The sequence below is a fragment of the Mustela erminea genome, chromosome 16 (assembly GCF_009829155.1).
Source record: "Mustela erminea isolate mMusErm1 chromosome 16, mMusErm1.Pri, whole genome shotgun sequence".
In the NCBI taxonomy this organism is placed as follows: Eukaryota; Metazoa; Chordata; class Mammalia; order Carnivora; family Mustelidae; genus Mustela; species Mustela erminea.
In genome coordinates this window covers 80591616-80611371 of record NC_045629.1, presented here as the reverse complement: position 1 = coordinate 80611371, position 19756 = coordinate 80591616, and the positions used below count along the sequence as shown (strand labels likewise).

Here is a 19756-nt window from a genome sequence, read left to right as displayed (position 1 = left end):
GGAATACATTCAGAGCACAGTCTAATTCCTTCCTAGAGGCTTGGAGGGTGGAAGAGGGGGGCGGGGAGAGAGGTTGGCGTGAGGAGGAGGCACCCAGGCCTCGTCCCCTGCTCGTACCAGGACTGTGTTGGGCTAATGCCCCCAAACTCCCCTTACAGACGGGGACCTAGACGTTCAGAAGAAGTACAGGACTTGCCCAAGGTCACAGAGCTGGAAAGTGGAGGGATTCAGCTCAGGTCTAATCCAAGAACGCTGTTCTTTTCCCATTTGGGCTTAGAAAAATCCCAGGCTGGTGGCATCAGCTCTGTGACTTTGAGAAGGTGCAAGAGGCGGCCAGGCTGACGGGGAGTGTTGGTACTGAAAGGTCAGGCCCGTGCAAGCAGCGCGCGATCTGTGCGGCTTCTGTCCTAAAACGCATTCCCCTCCCTGCTCCCCTCTGCCTGTTGGCTTCGTTCACACCTTAGTGAGAATTACTCTAATTAGCTAATGTTTTCACACGCAGCAAAGTGCTGCTTAGTCTTCCGGCCTAGGGAGCTCTGTGAAGAGGGCTCTAGGTACACACAAGGTAGGAGCAGAAGCTGGGTTTGGTGGGAGGGGCTCCTCAGCCAGAGGCCAGATGAAAGAGTAGTTTGCAAAGACAGTTGCCAAGTCAGGAAAGGCAACATTTATTTAAATGAGATGGTTACGTTCCAACCTATTTGAATGTGTGACATTTGATATGCAAGTTGTTTTCCCTACATTAGGCAGTTTCATTCAGTTAATTCCATTCGAGTACCCTGGTCCCCTGTGGTCCCTCCTTGGCTAGGAGCCCGTGACAGGTGCGCCTCCTCCTCCCACCCCCGACTCCCCACCCCCTTGCGCAGTGCATATAGGAGGCACAGGCATGGCAGGGCAGTGGGGGGAAGCTGGGATCCCAGCCAGGCCCCCTTGGTTATCCTGTGGGGTTTGCTACTTATTTAGCTGTGTGACCCTCAGGCAAATTGCTTACTCTGTCTGCCTCCTGTGCAAAAGGAGGATGATCATAGTACTGCTTAAGTGCATGAGTTTGTTGGGAAGATTACATTAATCGTATAAAAATCTTAGAATGGGCCCTGATACACAGGGAGAGCTCAGGAATTACTACCTAATGTGATCATTACCGTCCAGCCATAATGACCGAGAAGAGATCTGGCTGAAGCAGGGTAGGGACTGAGGGCCTGTCAGCTAGCCGCCTTGGCTTCAGTAGGCAGCTGGCACGTGAGTCCTTCTGGAGGGGAAGTGGTGGTTGCAGGGTTGGAGAGGAGAGATCAAGGCAGGGGTTAGTCTGCACAAGGCTAGGCTGGAGGAAACTATGAAACAGCTTGAATATTCTGGAAACCAGTAGGGTCTCCATGATGCTGGCCGGTAGAGAGGTTGATGGGGCAGGCGCAGAAGGGGGCTGGTGCTGGAGGTGGGGGGTGGGAGAGGCCGGTCTTTGGGAGGGAGGGATTCGGAGCTCTAGATCCTCCGCCATAAAATGAGAATTACGACACGCACCAGTCGGGAGACCTTCCCTGGAAGGGATCCAGACAATCCGCCTCTCCCCAAACCCTGCGGCTCCAAGACCAGAAAGAAGGAGGTCAGCTAGTCCAGAACAGCCTGCGGTGGGGGGGGGGGGGGAAGCAGGTGGGTCTTTGGTTTCGGAGTTGTCTTCTGCTGCCTCTTAACTGTCTGACTCACCCCATCTTCTCAAATCCTGCTGGAGGGTCCCGATCCCGGGAAGGTCACTCGGAGGGTGACACTTCCTCTCGGCTTCCCTGCGTGGCATTCCCAGGGTCGTCACGGCTGCTCCCCAGTCTTCCCCTTCCAATTGTGAATTTCCAAAGAGTGGCTCCGCGTTACTTCCTTGGTATCCCCTCTGCTTCTCCGGCTTCTGCTCCACCGTAGTGCCGGGGAGGGGACAGGAAGGCAGGGAGAAGGCAGATGTAGATGTGGCCGCCATGCCATCTTCCTCTTCGTATTTTGCCGTCTCTGCCCACTAGAGTATTAACAGTGATCGGGGCACACACACACTTGTGCATGAGCACACACACATACACATGCACACACATACACGCTCACACTCATGGGCACGGTGACTGAATTCCTCATCCGTGAGCACAGTGAATATCGGACTAGGGATTGTGTCTTCATTCTGTTTTTCATAAATTTTCATAAATATTTATTCTGCACCTACTCTGTGCTCTGGGGGTACACCCGTGTGATAAGGCTCCCAGATAAAGCACAGGAAGCCCCATTAAATCTGATTTTCAGATAAACAAAGAAATAGTTACTTTTTTTTTTTTTTTAAGTGAAAGTAGATACCCCATTTCACATTACTCGTTGTCTTTTTTTAATTGTTGAGTCTGGCATCCGAAGTACTGGACCGGGTGGAGAAAGCCCATGCCAGTGGACACATGCATGTATTAAGGAGATGACTACCTATGAAGGTAGAGATGTAGTGGGAAGTATAATGTGGATCCTTGGAATAGGGTGTCCTTGACCTGGTTGGCTCCTTGCTGGGGCCCCTTCATGGCCTTGGGGCTAAATTGTTCAGGGAGGGAAGTTTCAGAAGAGGATGAAGTAAAGGAACTGGGTTTTCTTCCCCTTTTTACGGTAAAATACACATAGCATAAAATTCACCATTTTTTTTTTTTCCATTTCGAAATAGAATTCAGTGGCATTCAGCCCATCCGAGGTACGGTGTGAAGGCTGCTACTGTCTTGTCCCCAGACATTTCGTCACCTGGAAGGGAAATCCTACACCTGTGGGTGTTACTCTCCGTCCCCTCCTCCTAGTTCTTGGAAATCAGTGATGTGCTCCCTGTTTCTATGACTTTCCTCTTCTGGATGTTTCTTATTAATGAAATGATATAATGTGGACCTCTTGTGTTGGCTCTTTTCACTTAGCATAATGGCAAAGGATTGTGTGTGTGGCCCTACTTTGTTCTTTTTTCACGGCTGAGTAATATTCCACTGCAGGGAAAGCCCACACTTGTTTATCCATTCGTCAGTTGAGGCAAATTTAATTCATTTCTCCCTTTGGATTGTTGTGAATAATTCTGCTGTGAACATTCAGGGACAGAGTTTTGTTGGAACACTCGTTTCAGTTTTGGGGGATCCGTTCCGAGGAGTCGAATTGCTGGGTCAGATAGTCATTCTGTGTTTTTTCGTGGAGGAACTGTCAAACTGTTTCCCCCAGTGACCGTGTCATTTTATGCTCCCATCACGATGTACAAGGGCTCTGATTCTTCAAGTTATCGCCAATGTTTGTTTTGAGTTATTTGCTTGTGCTTTATAGCCAACCTTGTGGGTGTGAGCTTACTGTATAGAGCTTCTCGCTGTGATTTTGGTTTGCATTTCCCTAAGGACAAATGATGTTGATCCTCTTTTCGTGTGCTTTTGGGTGTTTGTACCTCTTTAGAGGGACTTGATTTTACTTAAAGAAGGAAGGGAAACTGATGGGATTATGGGAGTGGATTTTCATATGAACAGACCGTCTGGTTTCGGGTGTGAATGGTGGAAGCAGACCAGTCACCTGGGGAGGTACTTTAGGAGTGTCGGGCAAGATGATGGAGGCTTGAGTGATGGTGGGTCCCTCGGTCACTTACTGTCTGACACCGGGAAAGTCACGCCGCCCCGACCCTCATTTACCCGTGAGTGGAATGGGAATGGGGCAGGAGCTCTGAGAAGCAGGAACACAGGCCCCGGCAGCAGCTTGATGGCGTGTCCTGGCTGGAGTCTGATGCGGACCCAGAGGAGCCGGTCCTTCCGTTTCCTCTGCCCTGCCGCTGCCAGGCTGGAGTCGGGGCAGAGCAGGGAAAGGGGGAGGGAGAGGCAGGTGGGGTCGAGAGTAGACACATCACAGACTGCATTTGCTTCTCTCTGTCTGTCTGTCCATCTCTCTCTCCAAAGCTCTATTGTGGACAGACTCCTTGGTCCCTGACCCACAGAGCATGAGGAAGTCAGAGGCTCCTGGGGTCTGTGCAGTGCCGGTGGTGGGGGCCGTGGGAGGCGGGCGGGGAGGAACTGAGGTCCAGATCCTGCGAGGCCTGGGCCGCGGCTCACCTGGCAAGTCTGCCGCTGCTTGCTGTCGCCTCTGCGCTCCCCACTCAGCCTGCCCCATAGTGCTTGGCTTGTCTCTGCAACTCTAGGTCATGTTTATGTGACCTGTTTACCACGCATATTTAATTCCCGAATGTCAAATAACACTTTGTATGTGGCTAAATATGTCAAGGTAAGTGGGGGAGAAGTGTAACTTGACAAGTGCGTTTTGTACTTGCTCAGCCCTGCTGGGGCCCGGGGCCTCCAAGGCTGTCTCCAGCTCCCTGACTTGTCATAAGGGAGCAGGAGCCGTTCCCGCCCCCGGCCAGGGCCCTGTGGCAGGCTCCTTGCTTAGTGACCTTAGAGTACTTACTGCTGCATATCCTAATTACTTGGTGTCTCATATCCCTTTCTTGAACTCCTGTTTTATGCACTCACACTTCCCTGATACCCGGTGTGGTTGCTGACGCACTCGTGGCCTCTAGTTAATATTAACGTTTGCCGAATGACCGAGTGAACCAGGGGTCTCGTCACGATGAGGGAGGTGGTCTGAGCAGCCTTTGCGGAGACGTGTATAAAGGGTAGATTGTTTTTAAAATTTAAAAAGCATCCGTTCATGATTAATTCATGTCCCCAAACAGGTAGTTCATTGTCATTTTATAAAGATTAATATCCAAGCTAGCCCGCAGGTGTCTACTCCAGGCGTGTTCTGCATCACGCTTGAAGGTAGCTGGCAAAATCCTGGACACTCCTGGGTCTCCCACTGTCCTTAACACCCCCTCCCCGCCCAGGCCTTGCCTTGCAGCCTTGCTCCCCCTCTCTGAATGCCTCACAGGACCCTGGGTGTTTGCCACGATGCCCATTATACTTCCTCGAGGCCCGGGGCCCACAGCCCAGCCTGGACTGCTGTTGTGGGATTTCCCTTAGCTTCTGTTTCCTCCCACAAAAACAAGGGCATTTTTACAATGATCTATTAGGCTGGGTTTTGAAAACGAAGTGGAATAAAATGACAAGTATCCAGTATTACAGCTGTTCCAAAAGTTCCGTGCCCCTTCCCACTCTCCCCCGGACGGCCCCTCTCCCCTCTGCTTTAAATAATTCATGCCTTTCCCAGCCCTCAGCTCCTAAATCGTCTGCTTTCTTCAGGACTCTGCTCGATCCTGACCGTGGGCTCATCCCGTAGAGACGTGCGGAGTGCGATCTCTGGGTCAGGCCCTTTCCTGCCACGGGGGCCACGGCCGGCTGGGAGTGGATGAGAACCTGTCCTTCCGGAGGGAGGGAAGGTTCCCGGAGGGGGGGTTGCTTGCTCTGGAAGAAGTGAGGAAGTGAAAGGAAATGACATTTGAACACCCAGGAGGAAAGGTGAGAGCCAGGGCCGGGGCAGGCTTCGCAGAGACCGCTCGGGACTTGCCTCGTGCAGACCAATCCCCGAGGCTCGGAGGGACAGAAAGTCGCCCGTGTACAGGGACATCGTAGGGGAAGCAAATTACCCAAGGTAGAGCGGAAGAAAGGGCACGTGGGTGTGCTGGCCACGGCTCTGGTAAGGAGCTGTAGGGCTCTGTGTGACGTGATGGGCTGACTTCTCAGGAAGACCCCTGTGCCTCGTGCTGCTGAGTAGGGAAGGAGCACTGGGCGTGAAGGCTTGTGTCCACCAGCTGAGTGTCCAGGGAGGCCGTGGTGGGGGAGGTGGCAGGGGTCGGCCTCTGTATAGAGCATGTCTTCCCATGGCGGGTCTTCTGAAATAAACGTTGGGGCATCCTGGACCGAACCGTGGTGGTCTTGCTGCCTTCCTTTCCCGCTTGGCTCTGACAGACCCAGGCTCAGGCTTTTGTAAGGAATAGAATCTGCATTAACTGGGAAAATGGAACAGAGCATTCGCAGGACCCCAGCGACCTGCCCGTCAACTACCGTGAACACTTCCTGTATTGCACGTTGCACTTCCATCCATTAACGTCCACTCCCCTCCTAGGAGACAAGTGGGCTTCCTGTAGGTGAAGAAAACTGGAACCCAGCCACATGCAGCCACTGGCCTCGAGGGTACAGAGGAATACGCACCGACTAGGATTTTGAATTGAAGCCAGTCTGGCTTTGGAGGCCCTGAGTAGAAAGTAACGGAATGGACTCAGGGTACCTGTGGGTTTGCGGGCTCCTGGATCTGAATCCTCTTCCGGCACTGAAGGAGAGCCTCTGCCCCAGGGGGCATTTCTGTGGCTGGGAGGAAAGGGGACACTCTCTGTGGTCATTCAAGTTCATGAACTTCGCCGGTCCTGGGATCCCATCTGGCCCTCGACAGCGGATGCGTCCCGATCAGACTGACGTCGGCCCCTGCCCGTGCCCCCACTCCATCCACGAGGTGTCCTCTCGGAGTCCTCCCCACCATCCCGGGACAGCTTCTGGCGAGATCCTGCCGGGCAGGTTTTCAAGGAAATGTTCAATAGGAAATGAAACCGTTCTTTATTTTAAGAGAGGCCATTTTGGACCTTGAGTGGACGCTTTATCGTTTCTCTGAATTACTCTCCATCCCGTGCTTTTCGCTGTGATAATGATGTTTGTAATAGTAGCTGCTACTTGGAGCGTTTTCTGTATGCCGCATACCGCGGCAGCAAGTCCTTACTTTCTCACGCTAACCCCGCGAGCAAGGGCTTTATTTGCCCTATTTGCAGCTGAGAGAACCACAGAGTAGAGGACCCAAGGTGTCGGCACCAGGAACTAATGCACGGCAGGCTTTGTGGGTGACGGTTTGGGTCCAGGCTTGGTGGCTTCTTCTGCACGGAGCTGCCTCTCCGGACCCCGCATGGCCTCCGTTTCCTCTCCTGCAGAACGGACTGACCCGTGAGGCCCCTCCAGCCCTGTGGGTCTGCGGGCTGACAGCGAACGCCTCCGGAGGCCCTCGCCAGTGGGGTCCGTGCCCCTCGAGGTGCCCACAGCCCCACAGGAGGAGGAGCCCGCGGGGTGGCCGACCTCGGTGAGCGCGGGACGGATGGACTCTGCCCTTCCTCCTTGGCGCCCAGGGAGCTCCAGGAGAGGCTGCTGCTGGCTCTGAAGGCCCGCCCTCTCCTGTCCCTGCCTGGCTTTCTATTTTGGCGGGGAGGGTGGCTGGACGAGGGCGCCCACGCGTGTGTGAGCAAGTGGAGAAGGCTCGCAGCTGCTGTGGGTGGTCAGTGCGAACACAGACGCGCTGAGTCACCGCGGCGCTTGGGAAGCTCAGGACAGGCGCCGGCGACGCCGGAGGCCCGAACGCGGCAGCTGGGCAGGAACAGCACGTCTGAAATGCCAGCCTGGACTCACTCGCTGGGGGCCCGGCGGCTTGCGTTCACCTCTTCTCCTGTTTATGCCGAGGCGTCGGGCAGGGTCTGCAGAGGGGCACCCTCGAGGCTGCCTCCCCGCCCCTGCCAGCTCCTCTGTGGGGATCCCCCCGCCCCCACCCGCACGACGATGCGTGGCACTGCCTCCCCCGCCCATCCGTGGACACACACAGAGCACAGAAGGAGCTCAGCTCTGCGCTCACACTAAGAGGGAACAGTTAGCATCTCAGCCCCAAGCAGCGGCTGCTTCCAAGCCTCAGGGAGCATGTGTTGGCTCAGGAAGGAGCGTAACCGGCGTGCGTTCACTCGCGCGTGCCTTCCTCTTGTATTTGGCGATTCTCGTGTTCCTCCTTCCTTCACCGCACACACGCGGCCGTGGACTGTTGTCCTTCCTGTTGTATTGCTAGAAAGTGGTGGCTCCGAGCCCTTTAAAGGGCTCCGAGTCTAACCTGCAGGAGAGGTATGCTTCTAGAACATACGCGGTCACAGCTCTTTCTGTCTGCACACGGCCAGCTGGGGCTTGTGCGGGGAGAGGAGGGGGGCTGGCTGCTCAGGAGGGGCTTCCTGGAGCTGCTGCTTGGACCTGTGAGCCCAGGAGCTTGTCCGGGGAGGTAGGAGGTGGGCGGTCCAGGGGAGTAGAGCGTAAGCAGGGGAGGCCGTGTTCTGAGGAGGCGGAGCACTCCAGAGGGGCCTGGAGGAGGGTCTGGGGGGATGCGCTGACATGGAGAGGATGGGCTGCAGGGCAGGAGGGCCCAGAGTCTGAAGCACCTGGCGTTCCTGCCCAGAGCGTGTGCCGTGCTGAGGGCGAAGTCTGACGTGTCAGGGTGGGCTGCCTCTGCCGGAGCTCTACAGAGCATCCCGTCCGAAGGGCTTGGATACCTGCGGTCCAGGCCTGGCTTTTCCCCCAGATGCCTCTGACCCTGGGACAGATCCTCAACCACCTAGATGTCCCACTGCCTTGGCCCCAGTGTGAAGAGACAGAGTTGTGTGAACATGACAGTTTGTACTTACTAGACATTTATCATAGGGCAGGCTCCAAAGCAGTTTCCAGCTGGGAAACTGAGGCACAGTGAGATGAAGGTCTTGCCTGAGGTTGTACAGCTGCCGAGGGCCAAGGCCTGGATCCCTTGGTCTTGTGAGGCCCACGTAGGTCGTACACTTCTCTGTGCACCCTCCCATGATGGCACCTGCCCTGTGGGCCACACTTGTGACCTGGCTCTCTCTTTTCCGACCCGTGTTTTCAGAGGGCCCAAGGGCCATGACTCAGTTGTCTCTGTGTCCGTGGTGCTCTGAGCAGTTCTGTGTGTTTGGTCCCAGTGTGCTGAAAGGGATGCCCATGTCCAGGAGATGCTCCGATTTTGCTCCTAAGCAGCTGCTCTGATAGGATGGTGTTGGCCCATATTCCGGACGTGAACACAGACCGAGAGATGGTACATGACTTGTCCAAGTTCCTGGATAGAGGTAAGGCCCCAGGATGGGGCTCAAATACCAACGAGAGGCTCTTGTGCTCGCTTCGGCAGCACATATACCCATGAGAGGCTCTCACGGCAGGACAGAAGCCTGCCTCTCGGGGGACCCTCCCTCCTCAATGAAGAAATGCTGATTTTCATGCCTAACGAGGTCGTTTGCCTTGAACATGTAGCAGATTCTCCCTGCGGAGATCATGCCAGGAGTTAGTCCTGCGGGGGAATGTCTGCCTGGAGTCCATCGCCTTGGGGGATGGGCTCCACCGATGTGGCTGCGGGTGTTTGAGGAAGTGTCCTCTGGTCGCTGTTCTTCTCAGACCCCCCCCACCCCCGGGGAAGGCAGCACATTCCTACGGAGGCTCCGGGTTCCCGCGTGGCTCTCCCAAGAACATTCTGGGTCGTGCCCTTCTGGCGTCCTTTCACTGCCCTCACTGTTCTGCTCTGTGGCAGGAGAGAGGCCCTTCCCGAGCCCGTCCCCACGTACCCTGCCGTCACTCTTTGACTGATCGTCTTCCGAGCGCACTAGCTTTGCGTGCCCTTTTCATAAAGTAAATGCTGATGCGTGTTAAGACCAACGCACTTCTTTTTCATTTAATCTTTCAAAGGCCAAGCATTTTGAAGATGGATGTTTTAAAAGAAAAGATACATATTAAAGGGAGATGTGTTTGTACAAGGATTTGTTTCTAAACGGCATCTGGTGAGGTGTTGAAATCACGGTGTTCCTCCAGAATGCAGCTGTTTCCGCCCTTATCCGTGGCCGATATGTTCCAGGACCCCAGGGGATGCCTGGATCCCCCTGGTAGTTCAAACCCTTTGTCGACTGTGTTTTTCCCTGTACGTCCATACCTGTGACAAGGTTTCATGGATCAATTAGGCACAGCGAGAGTCACAGCAATAACTAACAGCACCGTAAAACAGTCACAGCAATGCTGGAATACAACTTACGGGAACGTGGTCTCTCTCTTGCAAAACGTCGTACTGTGTGCGCTGTCTTCTTGCGATGGTGGGATCTGGCAAAGGGCCCACATGACAAGAGGGCGTGCGAGGACGGCGCAGACACTGTGATGGAGCGTTAGGCCGCGCTGACCTTCTGACGGTGTGTCTGCAGGAGGACCTCTGCCTCCAGACCACAGCTGGCCACGGGCAGTGGAAGCCACAGAAAGGAAAGCCACGGGTAATGGGGGACCACGGTGGACTGAGTTGTTTTAGCAAGTGTCTTCAGAGGCCACTGAGAATGGTATAAAACACATGGGAAACATGCAAATAACTGATGAGACATTTTGGAAATACCGTAAGAAAAGCCCAGTCACTCAGCGTTAGTGGAGTTAGTGGACGTGGAGACCAGGTCTCCGGGGACCCAGCGCTTTGGAAAAGAAAGGAGAGAGGACCTAAGGCTGTGCGCCTGGGTGCCGTGAGCGGCCTTTGGAACTGCTGCCAGTAGGGTTGAAGGCAGAAGTAAGATACTGACCGCTGGCTGCTGAGTGATCGTCCACCGCCAGGGACTGGCCGAAGATCAGTGTCTGGCCCTAGCACCTGACACTCTGGCTCACTCCCCGCATCTGTGGGGTCCTCAGACGATTCGGGCTCAGCTATGACCCGGGAGGGGGGCGGGGGACCTCCCAGGTGACAGGGAGAGGACGAGGACAACCAGGGTGGCGGCTTTGGGGACGGAGAGGAGGGATTGGATGTGAGATGCTAGCGGTGGTCAGGATGGGTTGTCTTTGGGGGGGTGGGGTCTCTGTCCATCCCCGCAGGCCAGAGCAGAATACCCGTCTGCGGGTCTTACGCATCACAGAAATGTGTTTCTGATGGCTCAGGAGGCGGGGAGTCCAAGGTCAGGGGTCAGGCAGTCTGACGAGGGCCCTGGTCTGTTGCCGACGTCTTGTGTCCTCACCTGGCAGAGGGCGAAGGGAGCCCTCTGGGGTCTCTTTTGTAAGGACACTAATCCCATTCACAGTGGCTCTACCCTCATGACCTCCCAGAGGCCTCACCTTCCAAAAAGTTCACTTGGGGGACTAGGTGTCGTCATGTGGATGTTGGGGGGTCGGTTACACCACAGCAGATAGGGAGAGGACAGGAGGTCTCCAGGCCGAGGTCTGGTCCGCACCGGACAGCTGGGTAGGTGGCGGCCCCTCCCCCAGCTTGGGTGCCGGTCCTTGGGCCTCCAGCGCGGGGACTGGGGAGGCTTCTATCTCCTGGTCCCAAGACCGGGGCTGCGGCTCTCTGGAAGAGGCTACGAGATCTCTCTCTCTCCCACACCATGAGTTTTGCGTGTCTTTGACGGTCCCGTTCTGGATCAGAGTGGCTTACGGCCGGAGGGCAGCAAACACCCAGAAAGGAAAAGCTCAGTGAACTCTGATGGTGAAAGCAAAAGCAAATTCAAAAGGAAGAATTCCTACAAGGAACTGAATGCATTAACAGTTCTTCTCGGTGACTTTAGCCTTCTGTGTCCCTGGAGGGCTGGGACTCACACCTGTGGTGTGTTACCCCCGGGGGTAAGGAGTTCTCTCTGAATCGCAGAGGCCGCCACGGAAGCTTGCAGAGTTTGGTGACGTGCAGTTAATTGTAGAACAGAGATTTGGTTCCTGGCTTGTTTGTCCCAGACCCAGTGATCTTACCCATGTGCGCGCACACACACACCCACACACACACGTGTGCCCTGCCCTGAAGGCCCGCTTCCAGATGCCTCTCAGAATTACCGTTTTCCACACGGCGACTGCTACATCCAGACCACTTTATGAAGCCCTGTAAGAAAAGGAGCTTCAGGGGCGCCTGGGTGGCTCAGTGGGTTAAAGCCTCTGCCTTCGGCTCAGGTCATGATCCCAGGGTCCTGGGATCAAGCCCCACGTCGGGCTTTCTGGTTGGTGGGGACCCTGCTTCCTCTTCTCTCTCTCTCTGCCTGTCTCTCTGCCTACTTGTCCGTCAAATAAATAAATAAAATGTTGAAAAAGAAAAAAGAAAGAAAAGTGGCTTCATTTCTGAAGGAGGAGCCTCCAGTATTTCTTCCTTGCCCTCCGTAGGTCACTCAAATAGACAGCAGATAACATTTCTCTGGTCTCTGGTTCAGGACTTGGCGATGTGCGTGGTTTTCCCATCCAAGCTGGCATGAGAAGCAGGTGCACCAGGGTTCCCCTTTAGCACAAGTGTTTCTCCATCCCTTTCCGAGTCTCAGTAGGAGGTCTGGGTGTAGGACCCAATAATGTGTTTTTGTGTGTTTCCTGGGGTTCTGTGGGGGAAGGTCCTTGGCCCCAGTGCTGAGGAAGGCTGGGCTCCCCACAGTGTGGTCCTTGCCGTGCGGTGATGGAGAGATTGGGATGACGTCCCTCCCCAGCCCTGCACGTGTTCCTCCCGGACACCTCAGGCTGCGCGTGTCACGCCTCGTGGTCAGAGCCCGGTGCCAGTCCTCAGGGCTGGACCTGTCTGGAAGGGCTCACCGGGCCGGCCTCGTCAGTATCTGTGATCGCAACGAAGGCGCTCTCTCCCACGTGATCCACACCTGTGCTCACACCCCTCCGCGGTGCGGCGTGTGTGTCGTGTTGCTGTTTGCCCTCGGGGAGATGGCTCTCCCTTCCACGCTCGCACTCCGGCTGCGGCTCGGGGTGCCGGCATCGCCCCGTGTTCATTAATTCCACATGTATCTGTGAATGTCTACGGTGTCCCAGCCGCCGTGGGGGGCGTGGCGTGCTCAGAAAGCCATGGAAAGACACGACCTCTTGTTTTCAAGGACCCTAAACATCTCCACCCTCGGGGAAGGATAATGTGCTCATGTTTCCAACACAGATTCTGTTCCTTACTTCAGTAAGACCTATTTGACACTGAAAACAGTTTCCTGAGTTTTTAGCAATCCCTTTCATTAGTCATCTTCACAAATCATTCTCTTCACTGGTTTTCCCTCGACATACAGATGTGGAAATGCGGGCTCAGAGAGGCAATGCAAAGCCTGTAGTGGTTTTCCACTCCGTCTCCTCTGCTTTCTTCCGAACCCACTGTCTTGTTCCTTGTTGATCTGGGCTAAACATGGTCTGCCTGGGGCTGATGGGGGTCTTACGACATTGAGGCTGAGGGGGAGTTTTATTGCCACTGAAACACAGTTCGGGGGCCTGGATCCCTGAAGCAGGGCCCCTCCTGTGCCTGGACCGCTCCCAGTGGTGAGAAGTTCATTGCTTCAGGAGATGGGCCCATCTCTTGTCGGGGACAGAGGTGCTGGGAGGTCTCCTAGAAAGGGCGGGCCTGTGTGCGTGTCGGGGGGAGGTGTCCGATCAGGATTGCTCTGAACGCATGTGAAGCAAGGGGGGCGGCCACTCCAGCGTGCACTGTTCCCGCTCTGCCTCCCGGAATAAAATTAATGTTGGCCAGCTTTTGTCGGGGTCCATTCTATGCCAGGTTCTAAATGCCTTACGTGTATTAACATCTTTCATTTAACACCGCCGTGAAGAAAGTGTGATGATGACTCCCATTGTACAGAGGAGGAAGATGAGGTCCGGGGAAGGCAGCAGCAGGTTCGAGGTCACCCGGTGTGAGTGGCACCCGGCCAGCTGGTGCAGAGCATGTGTGTGTGGTGCCCTAGAGACCCACGTTGTTCTCTCCCCGACCCACAAGGAAGGCCTCTCTGAAGCTCGTGTCCCGCCATCCCTGCCAGACGCATCAGGGGTCCTTCCCGTACCCTCGCCTGTGTCTGTGGGGGCCCGTCCCTACACCAGGCTCCCCAGGTGCAAGCTGGCCCCACGCAGGTGCAGGCCGGTGGCGCCGCTGCCTGGAGGAGGGGTCTTAGTCCGTGTGGGGGAAATAGCAGGGCAGGTGGGACGTTGCTGAGGCCCTGAGGACCTGCCAGGGAGCTCTCCTTACTTTTTGTTTTTAATGTTTTTATTTAAATCCCCGTTGGTGAATGTACAGGGTAATATTAGTTTCCAGGGCGCAAACACAGTGATTCACACTCCCGGCGACACACGTGCTCGTCCCAGCCGGTGCCCTCCTTGATCCCCGGCCCCGATTTCCCCCACCCTCCCCGCCCCTCCCCTCCCCTCTGGGGACAGCCAGTTTGTCCTCCAGGGTTCAGAGTCTGTTTCTGGTTTCTCTCTCTCTCTCTCTCTTTTCTTTCCCCGTGGGCTTATTCACTTTGTTTCGTGAATTTCACGTAGGAGTGACATCATAGTTGTCTTCCTCTGACCGATGTCACTTCGCGTGATACACTCTACCTCCGTCCACACCGTGGCAAATGGCGAGTTGTCGTCCTTGCTGACGGCTGTGGAATATCCCGTTGTGTAGGAGCCACATCTTCTTTATCCGTTCGCCTACTGAGGGACATCTGGGCTCTTTCCACAGTTGGGCTATCGTAGATAACGCTGCCGTAAACATCGAGATGCACGGATCCTTTCTCGCTTTTTAAGCGGAGGAGGGTTTTCATGGGTGACCCTGGACTGGGCATGGCCTCACCACTCACAAGTCTGCCTTCCCAGGGGCGTCTTCCCCGAGCATCCAGGGCTCTCCCTCCCCGAGCATCTCCATCTCCTTTCCATTGACCCTCGATTGCCCCATCCCAGCCCTGAGCTCAAAGGGGCAGCGCCTGGGCGTGCAGGAGGCTTCCAGGAAATGCATGCGGGGAGCTGAGCCTCTCGGGGCCGCAGATGTGGTCGGATGATCGCAGTCTCCAGCTTGGGAGCGGTTGCTGGTTGTAGCAGGAAGTTAGTGCAGAGACGTCTCTGGTGCACGTGGGGTGGGTGTGGTGCCTGTGTGTATCATGGGTCGGGTGTGTTCCCTGTTGCGTGTGATGGGGTTATATATGCCATGTGGTCTCATGTGTTGGCGTGTGTGTGTTAATGTGTGTACACCTGGTGTGTGTGTCTGTGCTGGTGTCTGAGTGTGCCCTGGGTGTATGAGCATAATGTGAGTGGGGAGCGTACGAGCGTGTGTCACCTGTCGGCCCTGTGCCCGTGGGAGGCTTGGGTTATTTCTTACTCGGCCGTGGATCCATAATGCGCCCCTTAGTCGTCCACACCCTGTGTATTTTGAGGAGCCGGTGAATTCTACCATGTGGGCAATGGGGATACCGCCGCGCCCGCTCTTCGAGCCATTTGTCTATTTACAGACGCTGTCATGGGGCACTTCCTCCCACAGAGCTGGCATCTTCCTGCCCAGTAGGACATTTTTTAAATTAAATCTGGCCTGTATTTTTAAAAATGCCTGTCTTGTGTGTGTGTGTGCTCTAACCCGTATCGGCCATTCCCTGTGCTTGATCTCTGGTGATCATGAGAACCACCGGACGGCGCAGGCAGCCCTTTACCCCTCACAGCACTCAGAGGAGGCCGAGGGACAGAGATCCAGCGAAGCAGGGGCCCAAGGCGAGGCAGCCCCCGGGCAGCTGGTGATCTCAGGTCTGGGAAACTGCAGCCCCTAGACTGTGCACCCGTGGTTCTGAGAGGGTGTTGGCATCAGCGTTCCCTGGAGGGCGTGGACTCCTTTCCCGAGCCTCGTCCCTACAGTTTCTGGCTTAGCGGATCTGAGGGGGACACCCAAGACTTTGCTTTCAAAACAAGTGATGCTGAGGTTGCTGACCTGGGGCCCCACGTGTAGCCCCTCCTCTGACCATGTTCTCTCTGTTGCTCAGATAGAAAGGGCAGAGGAGATGGCTGGGCCCCAAGCTGATAATTTGGGATTCCTACAGATTCCTGCGATCTCTGCCCATTGGACCATGTACAATTACTGGAAAAATCAATATGGAGAGTTTTTCTTTTTTAAGATTGTATATATTTATTTGAGAGACAGAGAAAGTGGGAGAGAGAATCTGAAGCAGACTTTGTGCTGGGCGCAGAGCCCAACGTGGGGCTTGATCCCAAGACCCTGAGATCATGACCTGAGCCAAAACCGAAAGCCAGACACTCAACCGACCGAGCCACCAGGCGTCCCAATATGGAGTTTTCAAACGTATTTTATTTTATTCTGTGTCTTTGTTACGGCAGTGTCGTTGACGTGCAGTGTCACGCGCGTAACAGAATGGCTCAACAGTTCTGCACATGACTCAGTGCCCACCGTGCTAGCCATGGTCCCCATCTGTCACCGCTCGGCCTGACGGTGTCCACGACCGTGTTCCTTATGCAGTACTGTCCACCCTGGGACTTTGTTTTGGAACTGGAAGTGTGTACCCCTTTATCCCCTGTATCACTTCACCTGCTCCCAAGCCCCTTCCGTCTCACGGCCTCCGGTGTGTGAGATGTTTCCAGTTTTGTTTGTTCATTGGTGATTCGGATTCCACATGTAAGTGAAACCATCTGTTATTTGTCTTTCTCCGTTTGACTTAATGGACTTAGGGTAGTATCTGCTAGCTCCTTCCATGCTCCTGCAAAAGGCAAGATGTCACCTTCTTCATGGCTCAGTAATATTCTGGCGTGAGTATGTACCACGTCTTCTTTGTCCATTCGTCTCTCTGCAGATGCTGGGGCTGCTTCCCTGTCTTGGCCGTTATAAACAATGCTGCAGTCAACGTAAGGGTGCGTGTGTCTTTTCCAATTCGTATTTTCATTGTCTTTGGGTAAATACCCAGCAGTGGAATTACTAGATCATATGCTCTTTCTGTTTTTAATTGTTTGAGGAATCTCCACACTGTAAAACTCGTATTTTATTTATTTTTATTTTTTAAAAGATTTTTATTTATTTCTTTGACAGAGAGATCACAAGTAAGCCAAGAGGCAGGCAGAGGGAGAGGGGGAAGCAGACTCCCTGATGAGCAGAGATCCTGATGCGGGGCTTGATCCCAGGACCCCAAGATCATGACCTGAGCCAAAGGCAGAGGCTCAACCCACTGAGCCACTCAGGTGCCCCAAAACTGGTATTTTAAATGTGAACTCATCTTCCTCATGGACTAACTTGGTATTTGGGTTTTAATAAATCACATGACCTTAAAATGAACAGGTAGCTTTCCACTCAGAAGCTGTGTTTGCATTTACGTGTCCCAGCTAATGTGTCCTGAGCAGTAGGTCATGAGGGCACGAGGGCACATCTTCCCAGGAGAAAACCATGTTCTGCATGGTATTCTCCATGCACTAAGTATTTTTTCTTCTAAAGACTAATTTTCCAGAAAAACACTGTCCCGGCCATTCTGCCGGCAAGGGCCAGAGATGGGAAAGTCGTGTCTGTAGCTCCTGGGTCGGTGCTGTTCTTCTGTACGGTGTGGCTGCCTCCTGGGGGACTGGCGCCGGGACTGCCCGCTGCAGACGTGTTTCATGGCGGGCGTGAAATACATACGTACCCGCCACCCCTGAGCAGTGTCTGGTGTGCAGTAGGCTGGAGTGCTAGTGTGTGCTCTTCTGGCTCTCCCTCCGTTCCTTACTCTGTAACATCCTCCCCAAGTCGGGGATCTGGGAGGGTCAGGAATTATTGATCCTGCCACTGCAAGCAGGGGTCAGATGGCTTGCTGGCTCTGCGGTATTTTAAGGATGGAGACTGAGCACGGGAGACGGAAGTAGGGAAGAGGCAGCTGTCCCCATGTTTCACGTGAAAATGAAATTAGGTGCAGAGTGGCTTTATTTGCTGGCCCCCTGTCCAGCTCTTACTGGAAGTGCCTCAACTTGAAATTGGGTCCAGGGAGGCAGGGTGCGTGGTTCTGACCTTGACCGGCTCCGGTGTGCACCTCCAGGGCTCTCCCATTACGGAGGTTGGTTTTCAGTGCATTCTGGGAGCCAGACTTCTCCGGGTGTGCCAGCTTGTAATTCCGCTTATAGGATTTACAGAGGCTGTGTTCTGGGATCTGCTGCATTTTAATTTGGCCAGAGGAATTCTGCATCTTCAGAAATGCTTCCCTGTGCGGCACCCGTGTCAGAGCCAAGGCACGCAGTCAAGGCCACGTTAATCTCTTGCGTTTTGATTCTGGGGAGCTGGCCTGGCATGACCCCACTGGCTACAGTGAAGTTGTCCTTTGAACCCCAGTGTTTGTGTTCTGGTCTTTGAGGCATCAGGGGAGTAGAGGGAAGAGAGGCTTTCAAAGGAGACCTAGGTGCCAGGTAGGAGAGACGGGATCTCCTCTTGGCTTCTCTCCTCCCTCTGTCTCATTATCCCCTTTCCCAACATCATGCCAGTCACTTTCCGGGGAGAACCTGCTTGTTCCCCAAGAACCTGCTCATTGCAAGTAATGACCTCCTATTCTAGGGGAACTCATCCTACGTAGCTTGTATCGTCCCGTTACACGTGGCGGCAAACTGAGGCTTGGAGGGAGGGCAGACACCTTCCACAGTACACACCACTAGAGCATTCTAGAAGAGGAAAGTGGCTTTAGATTAGAGCCTCTCTGATCCTTTTCCTCATCTACATTATGGGGCAAGAAACTTTATCACAAAATTCTTCTTGGTCAAAATTAGGCAACTTACAGAAAATACTTCATGCAGCCCCAAGAGTATATAGTAGATGCTCCACAAAAGTCAGTTTCTTTCCCTTCCTCCTAATCGTTGGTGTCTAGACAACCTCATACCCTCAGAAAATTCAGCCTACTTTGAGTCTTTCTTCCCCTTGGTTCATGTCTCTTCCTAGACTTGCACTGTTTTAATTTTGTCCCCTGCCTCTTCCCCATCCAGCCCTCTTGTTATTGGCCCTCAGGTCTCTTCGCTGGGAAAATGAGCATCCTCGAGCTGGGCTCAGCATCTGCTGGGCAGTGGCACCCAGTCCCTCTGCTTCCCGTGCTCAGTGGAGAGCACATCTGGCCTTGCCACTCCAGGCCCCTTAGCCCTTACAAGATGGCATTTATGCTAACAGTGATAAAGTCACTCTCAATTACTGATATTAATCATTGTGCATGTCAGGAACTGTGCAAAGTGCTCTGTGTGGTAGACCCATTTAATCCGTCCACCCTTTATCTGTTCTGTGCTATTACCAGGAGTCGTGTTATAGAGAAGACGCTAAGTGATTTGCTCAGAGTCACACAGGTAGAAAGTGGGAGAGCCGGGACTCTCTCCATTGATCATTGGCCTTGTGCCCATGGCTGGGCTGCTTTTGCCTCCATGACACTGACAGGTAAGGAAGGACTGTAGACTAGCCCCACTTTAGGATTAGGACAACTGGGTCCAAGTCTGGTCCTTTGACGAGTGAGCTGAGTGACAGTTAAGTATGTCTTCTGTCTCTGTGCCTTTTCCTGTAAAGGGAACCTCTGAGTGATGGCATCCAATGGATGCACCATACTCCCATTGGTCAAGTACATTGGGTTTCCCCTGTGGAAGCCCAGGTTTTCTCTGTTTGGCTGATGGAAGCTCAAGCTCTTCATTTCTCTCTTCTTTTTCAGGTAATGAACCAAAAAGATCATGTCTGAAGTACAAGGAACGGTTGAGTTTTCTGTAGAGCTACATAAATTTTATAATGTGGATCTCTTTCAGAGAGGGTAAGTATGCATCTCTGTATCTATTGGTGTGTACATACATACATGGTTGACCCTTTAACGACACGGGTGTGAGCTGTGTGGTCCAGTAGAACATGGATTTCTTTTTTTTTTTTTTAAGATTTTTTTAAATTTATTTGAAAGACAGAGATCACAGGTAGGCAAAGAGGCAGGCAGAGAGAGAGGAGGAAGCAGGCTCCCTGCCGAGCAGAGAGCCCGATGTGGGGCTCGATCCCAGGACCCTGGGACCACAACCTGAGCCAAAGGCAGAGGCTTTAACCCACTGAGCCACCCAGGCACCCCAGAACATGGATTTCTTTTTTTTTTTTTTTTAAGATTTTATTTATTTATTTGACAGAGAGAGATCACAAGTAGGCAGAGAGGCAGGCAGAGAGAGAGGGGGAAGCAGGCTCCCTGCTGAGCAGAGAGCCCGATGTGGGACTCGATCCCAGGACCCTGAGATCATGACCTGAGCCGAAGGCAGCGGCTTAACCCACTGAGCCACCCAGGCGCCCCAGAACATGGATTTCTAAATGCAGCATAGCACTATGGATGTTATTTCTCTTCCTTACGATTTGCTTAATAACATTT

General features: G+C 53.9%; 1 protein-coding gene across 3 annotated transcripts in view; it reads left to right on the top strand.

Moving 5' to 3' along the window:
- FAM135B (family with sequence similarity 135 member B) overlaps positions 1-19756 on the top strand; it is a 272532-nt gene that overhangs the window by 82048 nt on the left and 170728 nt on the right. For all 3 annotated transcript variants that reach the window (XM_032316553.1, XM_032316555.1, XM_032316554.1), the window contains one exon: positions 19073-19168. In XM_032316553.1, the coding sequence (XP_032172444.1) occupies positions 19092-19168 (77 nt within the window). In that variant the 5' untranslated portion in view covers positions 19073-19091. The remainder of the gene's footprint in view (positions 1-19072; positions 19169-19756) is intronic.